The sequence below is a fragment of the Ovis aries genome, chromosome 1 (assembly GCF_016772045.2).
Source record: "Ovis aries strain OAR_USU_Benz2616 breed Rambouillet chromosome 1, ARS-UI_Ramb_v3.0, whole genome shotgun sequence".
Taxonomy (NCBI): Eukaryota; Metazoa; Chordata; class Mammalia; order Artiodactyla; family Bovidae; genus Ovis; species Ovis aries.
Genome location: NC_056054.1, coordinates 20,944,162 through 20,965,285, shown reverse-complemented (window position 1 = coordinate 20,965,285; position 21,124 = coordinate 20,944,162). Strand labels below are relative to the sequence as shown.

General features: G+C 53.4%; 1 protein-coding gene across 2 annotated transcripts; it reads right to left on the bottom strand.

Moving 5' to 3' along the window:
* Nucleotides 1-197: 197 nt before the first annotated feature.
* FAAH (fatty acid amide hydrolase) lies at nt 198-20,003 on the bottom strand. Of its 2 annotated transcripts, XM_004001934.5 has the most exons (15): nt 19,571-20,003; nt 9,687-9,800; nt 8,944-9,078; nt 8,556-8,689; nt 8,267-8,473; nt 7,967-8,007; nt 7,622-7,746; nt 5,493-5,618; nt 4,874-4,971; nt 3,371-3,470; nt 3,073-3,113; nt 2,083-2,122; nt 1,479-1,587; nt 805-950; nt 198-585 (listed from the first exon to the last, which is right to left on the bottom strand). In XM_004001934.5, the coding sequence occupies exons 1-15, from the start codon at nt 19,763-19,765 to the stop codon at nt 457-459; spliced, it is 1,740 nt and encodes a 579-aa protein (XP_004001983.1). In that variant the 5' UTR covers nt 19,766-20,003; the 3' UTR covers nt 198-456. The 2 variants fall into 2 exon arrangements, with proteins under 2 accessions (XP_004001983.1, XP_011987069.1); XM_012131679.4 differs by lacking the exon at nt 805-950.
* Between the last annotated feature and the right edge of the window lie 1,121 nt (nt 20,004-21,124).

Here is a 21,124-nt window from a genome sequence, read left to right as displayed (position 1 = left end):
AGGGAGACAGTGGGTGAGGGTGAAGAGCTGGGGCTGCAAGAGCCACCCTGAAAAACCTGTGTCCATGCTGTGAGTGACAGGAACTAGAGGAGGTTTGGGAGCAGGAGATGGACATGGCTGAAGTTGGGTTCTAGAAGGGCGGGTATCCAACCCCTGGGCCCCTAAGTGACCGCCAGAAAGCACACACACACCAGACACCAGTTCTCGACTGTTAGTCATCACGCCATGCCCTCTGGCTGCCACGGTGAGGGGGGTGGTCAGGACAGAGAGCGGACCTAGGGAGGAAGTGAGGTCCAGATTCAGTGGGTCTGGGCTTCTTGTAGGGGGCGACAGAGGAGGGACTCGGAAGCCTCAGCCCAGGCTGAACGCTTCCTGGCGGGGCGGCAACGCAGCCCTGACCAGGCTGGATGCAGCTCCGGGCAGGTCTCGGGGCCTCGGGGGCCGGGTGGGCGGCAGTCAAGAGAGCTGCTTGTCCGGGTTCATCAGCTGCTCCACCTCCCGCATGAACCGCAGACACAGCTCTTCCTGCCAGGGCAGAGCCACGCACTGCACAGCCACAGGCAGCCCCACGCTCTTCCTCACAACCTGCAGGGGACACAGGCATCAGGACCTGAGGTCTCAAGGCAGGGCCCCACCCAGACCTAGGAAGCGACCCAGCTGGGGAGGAAGGGCAGCACAGCAGGGCCCGCCCACAGTCTCTAGGGGTCCTGCGTTAAGAAAGGCCGACAAGGCCTGTGCCTGCTTATACTGTCCTCTCCACTAGAGGAAGGGGTCCCGCGGGGGAGACGTGGGGAAGAGACTCGCCTTCTGCAGCATCTTGTCCCAGATATCCCCAAAGTAGCCCTTGTAAAGCTGCAGCTGGGCCTCGTCCTCGGCGGTCACCGTGGTGACAGGTACCACCCCCGCGGGGAAGTCCAGGCAGTTGTAGAGCAGAGTATAGCTGACGGCCCCTGAGACACAGCACAAGGGGCTGGAGCAGGTCAGCCGACCTTCCATGATGACTGTCCGCTCCGAGCCCCCATCTTCCACCCTAAGAGATGGCACTGGCCTCCACCAGCAGGGAGGGGTTCTCTCCTAGGGCTGAGACTTGAGTGAGAGGGACAAAGCCCAGGAACCTGGATTCAGGGCAGGCTGGAGAGCCAGCTAGTGCTTGCCCTGTGCTTCCCCCACTGCAGCTTCATTGCTGTTTTCTTGGTTTACCTAAATCCCACCTGGACTTCAAATACCACCTCCCAAAACCATAGACTCTGTAACAAGATCTCCAACTTGAGTATCGCTGAGGACGAGGAGCTTATTCCCTCCCAAGGCATACCACCTGACTCCCATCTCTCCAGCCAACCAGACTGCGAGCCTATCGGGGGTGGAGTCCTCCCCCAGGGTTCCTCTCCTCCTACTGCCCAGCAACCCCACCAGGCACAGGGCGGAACTCAGAAAAGAAGAGACAGGTGAGAGGTACGTGATGGGGCTGCCAGCCTCACCTGTGGCCTTGCCTGGGCCATTCAGGTCCAAAGCAGGGCCCAGCATGGGGGTGAGCAGCACATCCAGCTCCAGGGCTCTCCACTGGGCCATCACGGAGTGCCGGTATACCTGCGGAGGACACCCACATGCCCAGTGACGCACTCAGACCCAACCCATCGCATGGATTCTGCAGTACAGGCACTGAGGCGAGGTGACTGGCCCCATGCCTGCCCCAGATCTGAACTGAACCACATAGGATGGAGGACCTCGGGTTACTCAGACAGGAATGCTTTCAGGGGGCATCAGATGCTCCACGGAACCACAGAGACCACTCTTCCTGCCAGGTTGGGGCCACGGAGTGTTGGTTACAGGCAGCACCAGAGTGGCAAAGAGGTGTCCAGGGCAGGAGTCCCACTCAGGCCGACCCAGGACCTTAGGATGGGCCTCCTGGCAAGTGAGGGTCACAGAGCAGGCCCCAAACGGCCCAATCCAGGGAGTGGGAGCAGGGGATGATGGGCCACTCCAGGGGACCAGAGGGACCAGTGTCCAAGAGACCCCGAGGCATATGCCCTGTCCAGCCCCACCCCCACCCGCCCTACTCTAGTCCAGGGGCTCTGGCCTCACCTCAATCTCATGATGCAGTTCCCAGAGCTTTCCGGCTGACCTGGACAGAGGGAGTGGAGTCACCGACCATGATGATCACAGCCATGAGGATTAGCAACATCAGGCCCCTACTCTCAAAACCTCCCAGATTTCCTTCCTTCTCAGACCCTTCTCAATTCCAGGGCACTCTGAGAAGAAAGCATTGCAGGGCAGAAGTTCTAATCCCTAAGTTCATGTTCCATGGAGTCCCCAAGAGGGACTTAGGCCAGATCCTCAGCTACTCTTAGGACACAGAGCTGCCCGAGGTCCTCAATGCCTGGTGGTGAGAGAGGAATGGGCTTCCCCCGTGGCTCAGCGGTAAAGAAGCCACCTGCAGTGTAGGAGCCACAGGAGACACAGGTTCAGTCACTCGGTAGGGAAGATCCGCTGGAGGAGGGCATGGCAACCCACTCCAGTATTCTTGCCTGGAGAAGCCCTTGGACAGAGGAGCCTGGCGGGCTCCAGTCCATTGAGTCACAAAGAGCTGGGCACAACTGAAGCGACTTAGCACACACACATGAAAGAGAAGGCAAGTCCACAAGTTGTAAGGGCCCGAGAATCAGGCAATTTACTCCCATCTTTTCTGGCTTGAGGCCCCAAGGGGCAGGCAGGAGCCAGCACAGTGCAGTTCAGTCTCTAAGACCAGCACCTCTCACGGGTCCCCAGTATCCCCCGCTCCTTGCCACCCACTAGCTCCTTTCTGGGCCTTTCCACCCATGTCCAGGCAGGGCAATCTCCTCCTCTTCATCCTCTCCCAACCTTGCTCTCCTTCAGGTCTTTACTCTCCAATCCTGTATCTTGCTAAGACATCTTTAAGACTGCCCCCCCGCCCAAGGCCACAGAGGTTGCCACCCTGCTTAGACCACTTCCAGCCTCAAAAGCTACTTCTCCCATCATTTCCCATCGGAAAGCACTTGGACCCAGGTCAGGAGGACAGTTGTACAGGCATCTGGGCATGGTAAAAACTCTTACCGAGACTTCATACTGTTGAGAAAGGATGATAACCTTGGGAGCTGCAAAAGAACAGACACTGTCAGTGACTAGACTTTAGGCCAGGTGTAGCAATAATCTTCAGGCCAAGCCACCTAGGCCTCCTCCCTCTGTCCCTCCCCGCAGGCCCCAGGTCAGCACTCCTCTCAGCAAGCAGGTTGGCTGAAGATTGAAAAGCATGAGGGGAGGAAAAGAGATAGGGTGGGGGCTGAGAAGAGGAGGCTAAGGGAAGGGGGAAAGAGCCCAGTGGTGCCCACCCTTCCACTCCTTCTGCCCTCACCAGAGGTTTCATCATGAAAGCCAGCAGTCCTTTAAGCCATCCGGGCAGCCTCAGAATTGAGATCAAGTCCCCCAAGCAGGGATCCACGAAATCACCTTTGCTAGGAGACAAAGGGTCCAGTCCAGGTGCATCCACCCAAGGCGGCTCCTGGCTCACCCCCACCTGCGGCACCCCCAGCCTCCACTCAGTGACTCTACCTCCCTCCTCACCAGACTCCGGTAGCCACAGCCTCCAGCCCCTTCATCCCAGCCTCTCCTTTCCAATATGTGACATATGTCTGCAGACCCTTTGGGATGCTTAGGCTCCACCCATACCCACTGGAGCTCCCCAAGGCAGGGCCCCCTGTCTCCCTCCATTGCAAACTCAGCTCAGAGCAATAAGAACTGTGGGCAGCATCTCCCTGGCCTGAAGATACTGCCAAGGGCATCCCCCCACAGATGCTGACGCCAGCCTGGAGGCACGAGTGGTGTAATACCGAGTGGGTACAGTAATCCTTGCCTCTGAGGCTATCTCTGCTCTCCATCTCAGGGAAAGGTCTCAGGCAGCTGATTCTGGAGCCTCACCCCAAGGGCCAAACTGAGGGGTGGCCCTTTCCACTGAAGTGAAAGTTGCTCAGTCATGTCCAACTCTTTGCAACCTCATGGAATAGTCCATGGAATTCTCCAGGCCAGAATAGTGGAGTGGGTAGCCGTTCCATTCTCCAGGGGATTTTCTCAACCCAGGGATCAAACCCAGGTCTCCCACATTGCAGGTGGATTCTTTACCAGTTGAGCACCAGAGAAGCCCAAGAATACTGGAGTGGGTATCCCTTCTCCAGTGCATCTTCCCGACCCAGGAATCGAACCGGGGTCTCCTGCATTGCAGGCAGATTCTTTACCAGCTAAGTTACCAGGGAAGCCTCCCAAACCATACTTGGCTACTGGCTGAAGTCCTAAAGATGCCCCCAGGAGGCATCTTTACAGACCTGCCCTGCCCTCATCAGCCTTTAGAACTGAAAACATCCCCGTGGGACCAGCTTCTCAAATATGAGCTCTACAAAGCCCGGTAAAGCTGGTGTAGTCCAATCTTCTGACTTTTCAGACAAGAAAACAGATCCTGGTCAAAGGCGGAAGACGTGGCACAAATCCAAGGAGTGTGGAGTAACAGCAGGTCTACACCCCTGCCCTCCTGCTTGACTCCACCCTTGTTTCTCAAATTTCCCCAATAGATAAGCAACTTTCTACACAACTCAGCCCAGGGCGAGGCCAGGGCTGCTCAATCCTGCCTCTCCCCGCACTGGCACCTTTCCAGTCTCCCTGACAAGGCAGCTCTAGGCTCAGCTTGAAGCCAGAGGGATGGTAAGGTCCCTGCCCAGAAAGCTCCAGGCCTTCTTCAGGTTCTGCCAAGGCCTGTCCTCCATCTACCCCAGTGGCCTGTCCCAGGGAGGAACACAGCACTCACCTGCTCTCCCTGCATCTACCCATGTCCTGATCCCACCACCCACCCCCAAACCCAGTCACTCACAAGTTCTGTAGGAAGGTCGCTCCGCCATCACTGAACAGTCCGCCCGTGCCCAGGGTCTCCAGAGCATGGGGTATGTTGCTCGGCAGGAAGGGAACCAGCTGCAGAGATGGAGGCATGTAAGGTTCCCAGACCTAGAAACCCTTGGGCCCCACCCCCTAAGACACACTGTCCAGGCAGCCCTCAGCCCTCAGCCCTCACGGCACCCTCACTGGAGCCACAGAGGCACCCTCGTTGGCCCTGATAACTCCCCATAAGATGCGTATCCTGAGAGGAGTCTAGAACCACATATAAGCCTATCTCAGGTGAATGGCCCCCAGCCTGCCATCTCAGGGCCCTGAGAACCCCTGGACAGCTGTGCACCACTGTTTGTGGTTGACGAGGAAGGGCCACTCCATGCAGCTCCCACATCCCAGCTCAGAGGTGAGGTTACCATCAAGCATGCACCCCAATACTTCCGACCAGCCCCTTTTTACTGATCCCCCAGGGATCGAATTTGCGACCTCAATCTCAGATCAGGGTGCAAGGGTGCCAGGGATGGGTGGCAGCCATGGGTACCTAGAAGGCTTCCCTGAAGGAGGGGCAATGCCAGGACCTGTGGGTTCCCCCTCCCCTAGCATACCGTGTGGCCAGCAACCTCAAGTCTCTGCTTGGTCTCCAGCAGGGCCCGCTTCATGGCCGGCGTGGGCATGGTATAGTTGTCAGTCTCATAATACCCTACACGCAGGGGCTGAGAGCTCCTGTAGACCTGGGGGCAGCACACACGAGTCAGTCAGGTCAGGAGACGGTGGCCCGAAGCAGGGCTCCCAGAGCTCAGAGCCATTACTCAGCCCCAGACACAGCTGTGAGGCTGCTGCCCAGATCCCCCAAAAACTGACCGCCAGGGAGGCCAGCCCCTGCTTTGTCTGACCCCTTCACAAAACACCTTCCCAGTGACTCTGCAGGTGGACAGAGCAAGAAGGAGGATTCCACAGGCTTCAGGTCTAGATAGAGAGACAGGCCCTGAGCAGGGGCGGGACTTGCCCCAGGCCATCGTCAGGGTAGAGTGGCAACATCAGGGTGGAAACCCCGGCGTCCACAGCCTGTTTCAAGGATGCAAGTCCTGGCTCCCATAATAGATTGTTCCAGACCTTGGGACAGGGGCCTCATTGCCTCTCCTCCCTCTTGGGAAGGGGCCCTTGGGTAGAGTTAGAACATCTCCTCAACTGAGGAGTGGGAGCTTGCCCTCTCTAGCCCCAGCCCAGATCTCATGCTGCCCAGGGGTCCTCACCCCTTCCCAGGCAAGAGGTCTGTAGGGAGTAATGCCAGACCACTGAGAAATAGCACTTACATCACACAGCTTACACAGTCTACATAAACATGGCTTTACTATACCTCCTGGAAGAGGGGATGGCAACCCACTCCAGTATTCTCGCCTGGAGAATTCCCATGGACGGAGGAGCCCCAAGGGCTACAGCCCATGGGGCTGCAGAGTCAGACACGATTGAGTGGCTAAGCACACACTATAGCACTCTCTAGCTTGACTACTCCTGAAATCTGTTGCTCGTAAAGGACAGATAACTTTATTAGTCATTCTTAAAAGACCCGTCAGCTCTTCAATAGGATCACCTAACAACAGTTCATTCTCCAAGACTCCTTGAACTGCTCTCCTCAGAATCCTCATCGCGCTGCACCCACCAGTCCTAACCAATTACATTATGACCCAGTCCTAACCAACCCCCTACACTGACATGAAGTTAAAGTGACTCAGTCGAGTGCGACTCTTGGCGACCCCATAGACTATATACTCCATGGAATTCTCCAGGCCAGGACACTGGAGTGGGTAGCCTTTCCCTTCTCCAGGGGATCGTCCCAACACAGGGATTGAACCCAGGTCTCCCGCATCACCGGCGGATTCTTTACCAACTGAGCTATCATTGGCATATCCACCAACAAACTAACGTCAATATTCTAACTTGGTGCTCCTTCCCCATGCTACTAAGGCTCTGTGTGGGCAGCGCCCTCCCTCACCGCAGACAGTAATACACTCGGCCTTATCTGATCCACAGGCTGTTTGGTGATATCTGGGGGGAGCCAGTATCTGACAGATCCCGGCCCACAGATCCCAGCTTTCTCTGGGAGAGAGATCGCTCTGCTTTTAACTGTTCTTAACTCACTCAGCCTCTGTGCCAAGCATTCTGCTGGAGGCTGGGGATGGAGAAATGAATGCTGTTAAGAAAAGCTCCTATTTACTGGCTTGTCAAACATGGGACAGGTTCAGGTCTCTCTCAAGCTGTTCTTAGCCTCAAGGTCCCTCCTGTTCCACAGCGGCAGCCCCAGGGCTCTGACTCCCAGCCAGCCAATTTGAAAGGCTCCGGATTTCCAAATGCAGGAAAGGGCACCATCTGGTGGCTGTTTGCAGAGGTGCTGCTGTGCTCGGTCACTCTCGTGTTCGACTCTGCAACCCCACGACTGTAGCCCACTAGACTCCTCTGTCCATGGGATTATCCTGGCAAGGATACTGGAGTGGGTTGCCATTTCCTTCTCCAGGGAATCTTCCCGACCCAGGGATTGAACCCATGCCTCCTGCATCTCCTGCACTGGCAGGTGGATTCTTTACCACTGTGCCACCACCGGGTATGGGCTAGTGCTGGCCTTAGACCCCCGGGGGCTGGTTTTCAAGAGACAGGGCCTCCCAGGCCTGCCTGCAAGGGCTCAGGAGCACCAGTGAGCCCCGAATCCATCCCCATGCCCACCCCCACCCCTGCTCACCTCCTCCCTGAAGGGCAAGGGGGGCACGGTGGGGTCCAAGCGGAACATGTCCTCACATAGCAGTGCTCGTAGGCATAGTGCCAGGCTCTCCACGTCCCGGGCCATAGGGCCGACTGCCAGCTGTACTGTGGGGCAGGGAGGGGAGGAGAGAGAGATCACACAGCCCCAAGCGGTTCCGGGGCTGGGTCCAAACAAGGATTGGGCCGGAGCCCTGGAGTGTGAGCAGATAGGAGGTAGGAACCCAGACCTAGAGTGGCCTGGAGGCCCAACACTGCCCCGAGGAGAGGCAGGGGCAAAGGTGCAGACCCCCCTCCTCCAGGGCGCATTGGGAACCACAGACCTCACCTGCTACCTGTCCATAGACACAGCCCTTCAGGCCACTCTTGCTGGATAAGAAACACAAGATGTTGGAAATGGGAAATGGCCACCCCTTGCCCAACCCCACATCCAGTCAGCAGCCCCCAACTTTCTCACCACTTTGGAAACTAGGAACCAGGGGCTGGTGGTTCTGTGACACTACCTCCTAGCAAAACCCCAGTCTGGGAATCCCTGCCTGGGGATCCCTGAGCCCAGAGAGGTGGGAAGCTAGGCCAAGGTCACACAGCAGGACTCAGAGGCTGCCTCCACCCGCCACCTACATCCTACCTGAGGCGGTTCCCCGTGGGTTTGAGGCCGCAGATGCCACAGAAGGCTGAGGGAAAGCGGATGCTGCCTCCAATGTCGGTGCCTAAGCCCAGTGGGGAGCCCCCAGCGGCAATGAGGGCCCCCTCGCCCCCTGAGGAGCCACCTGGGCTCTTGGAAGAATTCCACGGGTTCATGGTCGGGCCAAAGAGGGGGTTACTGCAGTCAAAGCTGGAGGAAGCGGGAAGGGATCAGCCCCTGTCATGTGGGTACCAGTGCCCCTGCCCCCCGCCCTGCAGCCCTGGGACCCAACCTGAACATGGACTGGGGGACATTAGTGTGCACGAAGGGCAAGGCGCCCTGCAACTTCAGCACCTGCACCACCACACAGTCAGCCTCCGCTGGCACCCCCTGGTTCAGGCTCAAGCCCAGTGTCGAGTCCTGGCCCTGGAAGCATGGAGGGTGAGAGGGACATGGGTGATGAGCCAGGGGGCTTCAACACACAGAGTCTGCTCCCACCACCACCCCGCAGGCCAAGGCAGGACACACCTGCGGTGCCCTCGCAAGGCCTTTGGGCCTAGGACTTCCTCTGAGGGCCCAGGGTGACCCAGGGCCCAGAGCTGGCTGGCAGGCACTGGGGCAGGGCACCCAGGGTGACCCAGGGCCCAGAGCTGGCCGGCAGGCAGTGGGGCAGGGCGCACCTTATAGCTGAAGCACTCCTTGAGGCTCACGGGGACACCATAGAGCAGGCCCTGCCTTGGGACCTTGCACAGCTGAGTCTCACAGTCTGCCAGGTAGGTGGTCACACAGTTAGTCCCTTTGTTGACTTCCCAGGCCTGGGGAGGGAGAAATGGACATATGACAGAGTACAGTGAGGCTGGCTTCTTTCTTTATTTCAACAGTGGTAAAATTAACATAGTGTAAGATTGGCCTTTTCAAATATACACCCAATGACAGGGTAACCATGAACATGACCCAGAGCCAGGAGCACAGAGGGTAAGTAGGCCCAGTACTGGCCCCGGAATCCTTGACCAGAGAGAACACTGGAATGCTGAGAGGGCAGCTGGCCAGGAGACTGGTGCTTGGTCCTGGAGGGAGACTGGTGGAAGACCAGGGTAATGGGGGAGACAAGAGGATGGTCTAGAGGGAGCTCTAAGAGGGAACAGACCAGACTCGGTGACTGATGGGGTGGGGGCGGAATAGGGAGGGAAGTCTGGGCTAAAAGCCAGGTTTCTAGGTAGGACAACATGCTCAGTGTCCCCAGCACATGCACACACACAGAGCCTTCTTTCTCTCTCTCTCTCTCATACACACACACAGCTCTGGCTTCCTCCCTCTCTCCCTAGCAGCCCTTGGCACTGTGGTCCCACCATGGCCCTCCAGACAGGTTTTCCCACAGCCTTGCACAGAGAGTGGAAGGAGCGGGGTCACTCCCTGGCCTTACCTTTCCCATGTAGGTGAAGAGCACAGCCTCAGGAGACAGGTCCCCACTGTGTAACTTCTGTACCAGTTGAGGCAGGGGCAGGGCCAGCAGCGCCTCCGAGTCCAGGTCAGGGTTCTGGGGAGACACCTCGGATCAGTCCCCTACTCCCACCAGGCCCCATGTGCCTGCAGCAGACACCTATGGCCCATGCCCCCAAGTCCCAACACCTACCAAGCACGTGCTCACTATCACATGCCAGCCCATAACAGACATGCCCACCTATGGCTCTAACATCACAAATGTGCTCCAGCCTGGGCAGGCCCTTGCCACCTGTGGACAGTACAGATCTATCTCTTCCAGAAGCTCACTCAAGGGGGGCCCAGGGAGAGGCCACGCCCAGGCTGAGTAGTAGACCATTATGAAAATCATTCCCAGATGGCAATAGTGGTAAAGAACCCACCTGCCAATGCAGGAGACGTATGAGACAAGGGTTCAGCCCCTGGGTGGGGAAGAGTCTCTGGAGAAGGGTATGGCAACCCACTCCGGTATTCTTGTCTGGGGAATCCCATGGACAGAGGAGCCTGGCGGGCTACAGTCCATAACATTGCAGAGAGTTGGACAAGACTGAAGCAGCTTAGCACAGTGGTTGCTGAATGTGGCCACACACCTTGTTGATGTGCTCTGTTTGGATTAAATGTTACCACCATTCCCATTGCACAGCTTAAAGAAACTGATGTTCACAGAGGGGAAGTGCCTTGATTAGGACTTACAGATAAACTACAGTTCTCTGCCCATTCAGCACAAGCTGCCCACTGGCTGTCCACCTGCACCTAACTACTCAACCCTTTGACAGGGGAGGAGAAAGAAGAAAACCCTGTCCTAGGTGGCTGGGGTTGAAGCTAGAGCCACATGGAAGAGAGAGGTTTTTTCCATTCATTCCATAAACATACATATTAGGCATCTACTCTGTACCAAGGACCATGCTAGACATGGGGATACAGCAGTGAACAAGAAAGTCACCTCCCAACAAGGTGCAGAGTTGGGAGTGAGGAGATAATTGGGTGGCTCAGTGATAAAGAATCTGCCTGCAATGCAGGAGACCTGGGTTCAATCCCTGGGTCAGGAAGATCCCCTGGAAAAGGAAATGGCAACCCACTACAGTATTCTTGCTTGGAGAATCCCATGGACAGAGCCTGGGGGGCTACAGTCTATAGGGTTACAAAGAGTTGGACACAACTGAGCAGCTAACACACACGGGTCATTTATAAGTAAACAAATAAGAATTTTAGATAGCCAGAAACAAAGAAAATAACATGGATGTACTGAGTGGGCAGCACACAGGTAGAGAGGGTGGTCAGGGAAGAGCTCTCCGAAGGAGGAGGGATGTTGGTCCGACGCCCACTGCCAGGACTCAGAGGCCTCCAGAGTCCCTGGGATCAAAGCCCCTGCCTGCAGACTCCCGTGGCTTCCCCCTCAAGGCCTGTGGGTTAATTAGGAGAGCATCTGAGTTCAGCCACCACATCTCATCTCTACCCTCCTCTGCTCTTGCCAAACTCACCGGGGACTTCCTCGTTGCCCAATACAACAAACACTGGACTCTTCATTCTGCTCTGAGTCTCACGGAGGCATTCACAGGGCTGACTTCAGACTCCTGCTGGGCACAGGCATACCCCTTTCCCAGGGTTCCCTCCCTCCTCTACGCTGCTTCTGTCATCCACTCGTTCAGCCAGCCAACACACATGTTCTGAGCACCTACTCTGTGTCGAGCACTATGTTAGGGCTATGGATTTAGAGGCAGCCTGGACAGACAAGTCTCTGCTCTAGAGCTTACCTTCAAGAAAACAGATTAATTGAGAAAAATAATTTGAAAAAGAAGAAAAGAAATTTTAGTAACACAAGGGACATCCCTGATGGTCCAGTGGTTAAGAATCCGCCTTCTAGTGCAGGGGATGTAGATTCCATCCCTGGTTGGGGAACTAAGATCCCACATGTTGCAGGGCAACTACTGAGCCTGCATGCTCTGCAGTAGCAGTCCCCAGCCTTTTTAGCACCGGGGACCGGTTTCAAGGAAGACAATTTTTCCACAGGCAGGAGGGGTGGGAAGGAGGTATGGGGGTGGGGGGGGGTGTTCATCAGTAATGCGAGCAATGGGGAGTAGCACACGAAGTTTCAGTCACCTGCCCCAGAGCTCACCTCCTGCCATGCAGCTGGCTCCCAAGCCACCACGGACTGCTACCGGCTGGTAGGGGCTGGGGACCCCTCCTCCAGAGCCTATGCTCCACAAGAGAAGCCTGCACACGGCAATTAGAGAAAGCTGGCATGCCGCAACGGAGACCCAGCAGAGCCAAGGTTTTTAAAATAAAATAAATTTTTAAATTAAAAAAATGAAAGTTAATAAATGATGGCAGATCACAATCAGCGTGAGAAAGGAAGTAAACAGAGTCTGTGACAGAAAGAACAGCGGACTGACTCAGATGCGCTGGGCAGGTGGAGACATTGTTTCAGCTATGACCTGAAGCACAAGAAGGAGCCAGACACAGGAAGAGGCAAAGGCTCCTGGAGGTTCCCCTGGGCACCTGCTCTTCCCTCTCTGATGCTGGGAGAAGTCATGCCTCCTCTTGGCTTCCACTCCAGGCCCTACACCTATCACATGGCCTCTAGATCATCTTCAGCCTCCAAATCGTCCTTCGCCTGACCCAACTGAGCTCAGACCCGCTCACTGGGCTATTCCCTTTGTTCCCTCTGTTCCTGTGTCCTTCCCCTGAGCTCGCTGCCTCCTATCTCCTTTCCACCGGCTCCTCTTCACACAAGGAAGGACGCTGCCATTTGTCCTATCAGTCACCACGCCCCTAAGTAGCTCTGGAAAATGGCCACCTCTCTGTCTCCTCTACTGAGACCCTTGCCACTGCTGACCCTTTCTCTACTGGGTCACACAGAGGCCACCTAGCTGGCTTCTCTGCCCAAACTTTGTCACCAGACTACACAGCACAACGATGACCTCGCCTTGCCTGTCCCCTTCAGGTTGCCTCCCACCACAAGGTCCAGGAGACGTTTCTAAGCTGAGGTCCTGTCAGAACCTCCTGTGCCCCTCAGTGTGACACAGCCCACTCACTCCCACCTCATGCCCAAAGCTGAACACCCATTGCACACACCCACCACATAGCCTTTGAAATCCAGCCTCAGTATCAGGAATATGCTACCGCTTCCCCAAATTTGTTAAAGGGATACAACACTTACTTGGGATTCTTTTTTGTTTTCTTTTTTTTAATGATACAAGGAGCTACAAGGAGAAAAAAAATGGATCCATGATCTACCCCCAACATATTAGATAACCCCTGTGTGCTAAATCACTTCAGTCATGTCTGACTGTGGCCCCATGGACTGTAGCCCGCCAGGCTCCTCTGTCCATAGGATTCTTCAGGCAAGAATACTAGGGTGGGTAGTCATGCCCTTCTCTAGGGGATCTTCCCGACCCAGGGATTGAATCCAGGTCTCTGCACTGCAGGAAGATTCTTTACAATCTGAGCCATCAGGGAAGCCCAGACAACCCCTGATGACTTTTTTTTTAAGATATGCAAAATGGAAAGGAAACACTCCCCCCACCTCTAGGACCACCCTGACAAGTCCCTCTTCTGAAAGGGAAACCATAGTTAAGTTTCTGATGAACCCTCAAAGGGGGAAAAAAAATGTTTGTGAAGAACCCACAATGTATATAGTTGTTTATATATATTCTATTTTTGGACAGAAGGATCATACTATATACACAGTTCTATGCCTTGCGTTTCTCCACTCACAATGAAAATAGCAAGATTTTTTTTCCGATTATATAAATATGTGCTCATTGTAAAAAACGAAAAACGGCCTACCAGTTTGTGGAAGAAAGTAAAAATCACCAGAAAGCCCACCACACTGGGGTAATGACCACCAGGAGCCTGATCACCACCATTCCCCACCTCACCCAGGGTGTCCACAGAGGCCCTGTGCATCTCAGCTAGAAGCTGTCGGGGAGCTCCTCTCAATTCTCAGCACAAATGTTCATTCTTTTCTCTGCTCTTCTGTGTTGACAGTTGATGACACTGTTGCTAACAGCTATTTTTAAGTCTTCAACTAGTTATCAGGCAGCTGAGACATTTTCTCTTTCACAAGACACTAGAGTAAGTCTGCATGTCCAGGAGGCCAATCTAAGAACATGGAGGAAATCAAAATTTATATGGAGAATGCAGGGAAGCATACAAATAAGATCTCACCAAGCATGTGGCCATCTGTATGCCTTTTTTTCCAAGCATAGGATATTACAGCTATCATTGAATCACTGCCCCTCCTCAACCTGTTTTTCTCCTGAACCACCTACTGTCCTAATTTCAGATACCCTAGATGGTCCTCCAAGATTTTTTTTTTTTCATTCATGGTTCCCTGGTGGCTCAGATGGTAAAGCGTCTGTCTACAACGTGGGAGACCTGGGTTTGATCCCTGGGTCGGGAAGATCCGCTGGAGAAGGAAATGGCAATCCACTCCAGTACTATTGCCTGGAAAATCCTATGGACAGATGAGCCTGATAAGTTACAGTCCACGGGGTTGCAAAGAGTCGGACATGACTGAGCAACTTCACTTTATGGTTTATTGTTGTTATTTTTTTTAATCACTTCTGTTCTATTTCAAGATATACGTTCCATTCAATCATGTGACCACTGACATTGACTGAAACAAAAACCAGACTGTTCTTTCATTCATTTACTGACTTGTTTTGAAATCAGCTTCAAGTTGGTCTTGGAGATGCCAGGAGGTGGAACTACAGGTCAGATCCAGTTGAAGGGAGAGGCATTTGTAATCCAGTGGGATTTTGACAAAGGGGCTTGTAAGGTCTGTGCAGGAAGGGCATTCAGGTTAAAACCAGAGGTGCAGAGGCGCCGAGGTGTGGGCAAGTGGGATGGCTCTCCCAGTCGTCACAGTCTATCAATGGAAGTCCCTCACTTCAGTCTAGAAAGGACATTAAAACTTACTTAGGGGGCTTCCCGGGTGGCTCAGTGGTAAAGAATCTACCTGCCCGTGCAGGAGATAAGGGTTCAATCCCTGGTCCAGGAAGACCCCACACGCCGTGTAGCAGCTAAGCCCATGTGCCACAACTACTGAGCCTGCGCTCTAGAGCCCAAGAACCATAACTATAGAAGTCCATGCACCCTAAAGCTCATGTTCATCAACAAGAGAAGGCACAGCAATGAGAAGCCCGCATGCCAAAAGCAGGGAGTAGCCCCAGCTCACACAGCTAGAGAAAAGCCTGCGCAGCAACGACAACTCAGCACCGTCAAAAATAAAACAACTCATTCAGGCAGTAATGTGGAAGCAAATGGGCAAATGCATGTTACAGATTAAGCCTCACATGGTCAACAGGGGGTATGAAAAGCATACTCCACTCTAAAGTTGCTCTAGAGTCCCAAAAGAGATGAACCATTTTGTGATGTTCAGGAGGCGCTTGGGACCTCCCCTCCTCCAGCAGCACCTTGGGACACAGGACGTATCTGGGTCCCAACTCACTTCTCTGCAGTCTATCAGGCAGGAGCTGTACCACAGGCTGCTGTATTCACCCAGGGCCCTCCTGACCTCAAGGCCCCCTTCTCAGTGTGGGGCTGGGCTGAGAAAGCCCCAGAAGAAAGACTGTTGAAACAGCCTCAAAACCCCCAGCAGCTCCATCACCAAGCAGAAAGAGCCTTAGGGGTGGGATGGAGGAGGGGCTTCTCCCTAAGGTTATGTGTGAGCTCAGCTAAACTGCCCACCTTCCCCAATGGCTCAGTGGGTTAAGAATCTGCCTGCAGTGCAGGAGACACAGGGTTCGATCCCTGGGTTGGGAAGATGCCCTGGAGGAGGAAATGGTAACCCACTCCAGTGTTCTTGCCTGGAGAATCCATGGACAGGGGATTCTGGTGGGTATACAGACCATGGGTCAAAAAAGAGTTGGACATGACTGAGTAACTAAGTACACAAACTGTTCACCTCTTACTGATCCCAAAGCTATTGTCTTCAAGACCTCAACCCCTGTGCTGACTGCTCAAAACAAGACCACTGAACTAGTTCTCCCTTTCTTCTGCCAGTCATCGGAAAACCAAAAGGGAATTTCCCTATGTACTCATCTGGAAAAGCCAAGCTTTGGTGTTCTGAGGTCAGGCTCTGACCCACAGAGGGTGTTTAAACAGCTTTTGGTATTTCAAGGCCAAAACCTGCCCTGGAAGTTACTGCTGTGTTGTTGTTCAGTCACTAAGTCATGTCCTGCTCCTTGCAACCTCATAGACTACAGCATGCCAGGTTCCTGTGTCCCTCACTATCTCCTGGAGTTTGCTTAAATTCATATCCATTGAGTCCATGATGCTATCTAACCATCTCTTCCTCTGATCCCCACCCCATTCTCCTTTTGCCTTCAATCTTTCCCAGCATCAGGTCTTTTCCAATGAGTCAGCTCTTCGCATGAGGCGGCCAAAGTACTAGAGCTTCAGCTTTAGCATCAGTCCTTCCAATGAATATTCAGGATTGATTTCTTTTAGGAAATCTACCATGGAAGTTCAGTTCAGTTCAGTTCAGTCGCTTAGTCATGTCTGACTCTTTGCGATCCCATGAACCGCAGCATGCCAGGCCTCCCTGTCCATCACCAACTCCTGGAGCCCACCCAAATCCATGTCCATCGAGTCAGTGATGCCATCCAGCCATCTCATCCTCTGTCCCCTTCTCCTCCTGCCCTCAATCTTTCCCAGCATCAGGGTCTTTTCCAATGCGTCAGCTCTTCCCATCAGGTGGCCAAAGTATTGGAGTTTCAGCTTCAACATCAGTCCTTCCAATGAACACCCAAGACTGACCTCCTTTAGGATGGACTAGTTGGATCTTCTTGCAGTTCAAGGGACTCTCAAGAGTCTTCTCCAACACCACAGTTCAAAAGCATCAATTCTTTGGTGGTCAGCTTTCTTTATAGTCCAACTCTCACATCCATACATGACTACTGGAAAACCATAGCCTTGACTAGATGGACTTTTGTTGGCAAAGTAATGTCTCTGCTTTTTAATATGCTGTCTAGGTTGGTCATAACTTTCCTTCCAAGGAGTAAGCGTCTTTTAATTTCATGGCTGCAGTCACCATCTGCAGTGATTTTGGAGCCCAAAAAAATAAAGTCAGCCACTGTTTCCACTGTTTCCCCATCTAATTGCCATGAAGTGATAGGACCAGATGCCATGATCTTAGTTTTCTGAATGTCGAGTTTTAAGCCAACTTTTTCACTCTCCTCTTTCACTTTCATCAAGAGGCTCTTTAGTTCTTCACTTTCTGCCATAAGGCTGGTGTCATCTGCATATCTGAGGTTATTGATATTTCTCCTGGCAATCTTGATTCCAGCCTGTACTTCCTCCAGCCCAGCGTTTCTCATGATGTACTCTGCATAGAAGTTAAATGAGCAGGGTGACAATATACAGCCTTGACGTACTCCTTTTCCTATTTGGAACCAGTCCAGTTCTAACTGTTGCTTCCTGACCTGCATACAGATCTCTCAAGAGGCAGGTCAGCTGGTCTGGTATTCCCATCTCTTTCAGAATTTTCTACAGTTTATTGTGATCCACACAGTCAAAGGCTCTGGCATAGTCAATAAAGCAGAAATAGATGTTTTTCTGGAATTCTCTTCCTTTTCCATGATCCAGCAGATGTTGGCAATTTGATCTCTGGTTCCTCTGTCTTTTCTAAAACCAGCTTGAACATCAGGAAGTTCATGGTTCACGTATTCCTGAAGCCTGGCTTGGAGAATTGTAAGCATTACTTTACTAGCATGTGAGATGAGTGCAATTGTGCGGTAGTCTGAGCATTCTTTGGCATTGCCTTTCTTTGGGATTGGAATGAACACTGACCTTTTCCAGTCCTATGGCCACTGCTGAGTTTTCCAAATTTGCTGACATATTGAGTGCAGCACTTTCACAGCATCATCTTTCAGGATTTGAAATAGCTCAACTGGAATTCCATCACCTCCACTAGCTTTGTTCGTAGTGATGCTTTCTAAGGCCCAGTTGACTTCACATTCCAGGATGTCTGGCTCTATGTGAGTGATCACACCATAGTGATTGTTTGGGTCGTGAAGATCTTTTTTGTACAGTTCTTCTGTGTATTCTTGCCACCTCTTCTTAATATCTTCTGCTTGTTAGGTCCATACCATTTCTGTCCTTTGCTGAGCCCATCTTTGCATGAAATGTTCCCTTGGTATCTCTAATTTTCTTGAAGAGATCTCTAGTCTTTCCCTTTCTGTTGTCTTCCTCTATTTCTTTGCATTGATCGCTGAGGAAGGCTTTCTTATCTCTCCTTGCTATTCTTTGTACCTCTGCATTCAGATGCTTATATCTTTCCTTATCGCTTCCTTTCTTTTCACAGCTATTTGTAAGGCCTCCTCAGACAGTCTTTTTTTTTTTTTTTTTTTTTTCCCCCAGTTCTTAAAAATAAGGAAAGACTGTTGCTCCAGAAGGAAACTGGATGCTTGGATCCAGGTGCTGATGATTGGAGCTGAAGTGAGGGAAAACCCACCCTTCTACTACCCCACACCCCTGCCAGCTGGTGGGTTCCTTGCAACCAAAAGGAGAGTTATGTAGGCAGAAACTGTGGGCAGATTCCTGCAGCTGCCCCCACACGTTCCTTGGAGCCGGTAGAACTCAGCTAGCTAGCTGCACAGGATTTGGAGTCTCCGGAGCTGCCGAGGTTCTCTAGGCTGGCCTGGCATCACTGCAAGGATCCCTGAGCAGGGTACCAGGGAGCTCTGCCTGAGAAGAAGGATCAGACAGTGATGAAGCTTTGCTCAAGTAGGTAGGGAAAGTGGCCAGTTTGGATTGAGTACCTAAAAATGAAATGATTGTGTACTTTCACTGATTGTGTGCCATGTCAATGAGTAAAGGCTAGAACCAGATATGTTCTTATTTCAATAAATAAATAAGGCATTTTCCTGGTCCAGGAATGGTATGGTGTAAATTCATACAGTATATCCAGCTAAAACCGCAAAGCAATCAAGGCCACAGCCAGGGCCTGGCATCCAAGGCCCGGGTCTCCCTAATCTTTCTTCCCTGCTCCTCTCCATTGGAATGAGGCTAGATGGTTCCACCAGGCATCTAGGTTCTAGTTCTAGCTCCTGCCTCATCTTGTCCCACCCAGATTCCATCCAACACCCCTTGGGGCAAGTCGTCTCTCTCGCAGCACATAGGAACTGAGCTTGGTATTTTGACTTGGAACTGAGTCCAGTGTGTCATACACCTAGAGGAAAGCCTCTTCTTCCAGGCCGCTTCCCTCACCCCCATACACACACTGAGCTGATCCAGAGGGAAAGAAGCTTGTTGACAGGTCACCCAGGGAAGGGCTGGAGCTAAACCTATCCATGAAAGGAACTTATAACCCCTCCGACTCCACAGCCAGGTGGCAGGAGTCCACCTCAGCCGGCAACTCCCTGGGGGCTTGTGCAAGTCCCTGCCCAGCTCCCTCTGAGCATCCTTAATGAATTTGAACTGCAAGCTCTCAGAAATCCCTTGACCATCAATTACTTTATAAGTCCAAAGTCCTAAACCCAAGCATCCTATTGGTTCTCATCTTGGAGTTTAAGCTTCCTAGTAAGTCCATGTTCTTGAGATTATCTGGCACACAGCAAAGCTCCTCTTGGACCCAGTGAGGCGACAGCCTTCGACGACCTGCCCTGTCCCTTTCGTTTCCATTCCTCCCCTAGGCCCCACCTGGCTCAGAAAAGAGTACGGAATGCATGATGGCGAGAGGGGTGTCAGAAAGTTACAAACCTGCGCTGCCCACACCCCTGAGCTGCCGGCCGCCCGTCCCTCCGCGCGCCCGGGCGGCTCACAGCGCTGCTGCCACCCCGAGCCCTCCCCCTCCACACCGATTCCAACCCCGGCTGTCACCTGGAGCCGGAAGCGCTGCGCCGCCTTGTCCATGGTGTCCAGGGCCGCTTTCTGCCTCCGTCGTGCTCGGACCGCCGAGGCCCTCGCTGTCCGGCGACTAGACCAGCGCAGGGCCACGGCCGCCGCCACGAAGCAGCAGGCCAGGGCGGCCCCGGAGACGCCGGAGAGCGCGGCCCACAGTTCGCCCAGCACCATGATCTCCCGCCGCCGACCGCTGCCGCGGGCAACCGATGAGAAATCAGGGATCTCCGACTCCGCCGCAAAACCCGGCCTGGATCAGCCCGGGATCCAGCGCCCGCCTGAGCCGGAGGGGAGGCAGGGACGGTAGAGCTGCTCGGCCGAGCGCTGTTGCCTGGCAGCCGGCTGGAGACAGGTGGAGCGCAACGGTCAAGGCGAAGCGCCGCGGTTCCGCTGGGACGGCTCCCCAAGTTCTAAGGCTCTGGGCGGTGCGGAGAGGGAGGAGCACCTGCTTCCCGTGGGCGCCCTCGGAAGCTCAAGCCTAGCTGCCGTTCGGCGCCCCCGTCTGGCCTGGCCTCAGCCCGGTGCACCCAAGACCCTCAACTCAAGGAAGATGCTGTCCAACCGGAGCCACTTCGGGAAAGAGGATGGAGAGCAGCTACAGACTGTACTCGCGGACCTGATTAACCCTGCAAAGAATTTAGCAGTATCATTCCTGGAGAAGCTTGTCTTAGGCTGTGTACCGCAGGGCACTCGTCTCTCCCCTGCATGGGGCTTGGGGGTGCCAGCAGGAGAGGGGCACAGGATGTTTCTCTCAGGGAGTCCATCTGCTACCCACTCCCCTCCCCAGTCCTGGGACCCGATGTCTTTAGGGAGGTGGGGGGAGGGAAGCGGATTATCTATATACACACAATACTTCTCCAATCTAGGCCTCTCTCACAGGTCTTTATGTGCTCAATTTCATTCGTCCTCCCAATAGAGAGATGAGGAAAGCATTTTTATCATCCTCATTTACTAATGAGGTAACTGAGGACAAGAGGGATTAAATGACCCCCTCTGTGGGTCATGCAGGTGACTGAGTGGAGATTCAAACTCAGGTTTAATCCTAAACCATTGATCTTAACCATCAAGCTCTACTACCATGACTGCCCCTGGAAGTGAGGCTGTGTGGAGTGGAATGCGATGTGGGGAAGAGTGCTTTGTGGCTGGAAAATGCTGTTTGCCAAAACACTGCTGTTCATTCATCCAGTTCTATCTTTACCTCTGAACCCATGCTTTTTCCTTGAAAAGGAGGAATGCCTATAATGTAAGACTGTTAGGAGGAGTCTGTGAGATCCTGGCTGTGAACTGGGGAACTTGAGGGCGTACCAGATCTTCACTCTAGCCTCATGGAGCTCAAGGTCTGGTTGAGAAGGAAAAAAACATGCATAGAAAAAACAAAAGCCATGCTTCGGTGGAAATGCAGAAATCATGTGACATGAATCCAAACAGCAGTAAATACTGGGCCCTTGGACTGAATAGCCTTTGGGAAAGCCAGATAGCACAGTGGTTTAAAGTTTGCCTCTGGAGCTGGAGTGTCTGGTAACCCATCTTTGT

Coding starts and splice junctions, on each gene's coding strand:
- FAAH (XM_012131679.4), bottom strand. CDS start 19,765: ATGGTGCTGGGCGAACTGTGGGCCGCGCTCTCCGGCGTCTCCGGGGCC. Junction 8,474..8,555: donor GTCCCCCAGTCCATGTTCAG/GTTGGGTCCCAG, acceptor CGCTTCCTCCAG/CTTTGACTGCAGTAACCCCC. Junction 3,114..3,370: donor CTTTCATGATGAAACCTCTG/GTGAGGGCAGAA, acceptor GTTCTTTTGCAG/CTCCCAAGGTTATCATCCTT.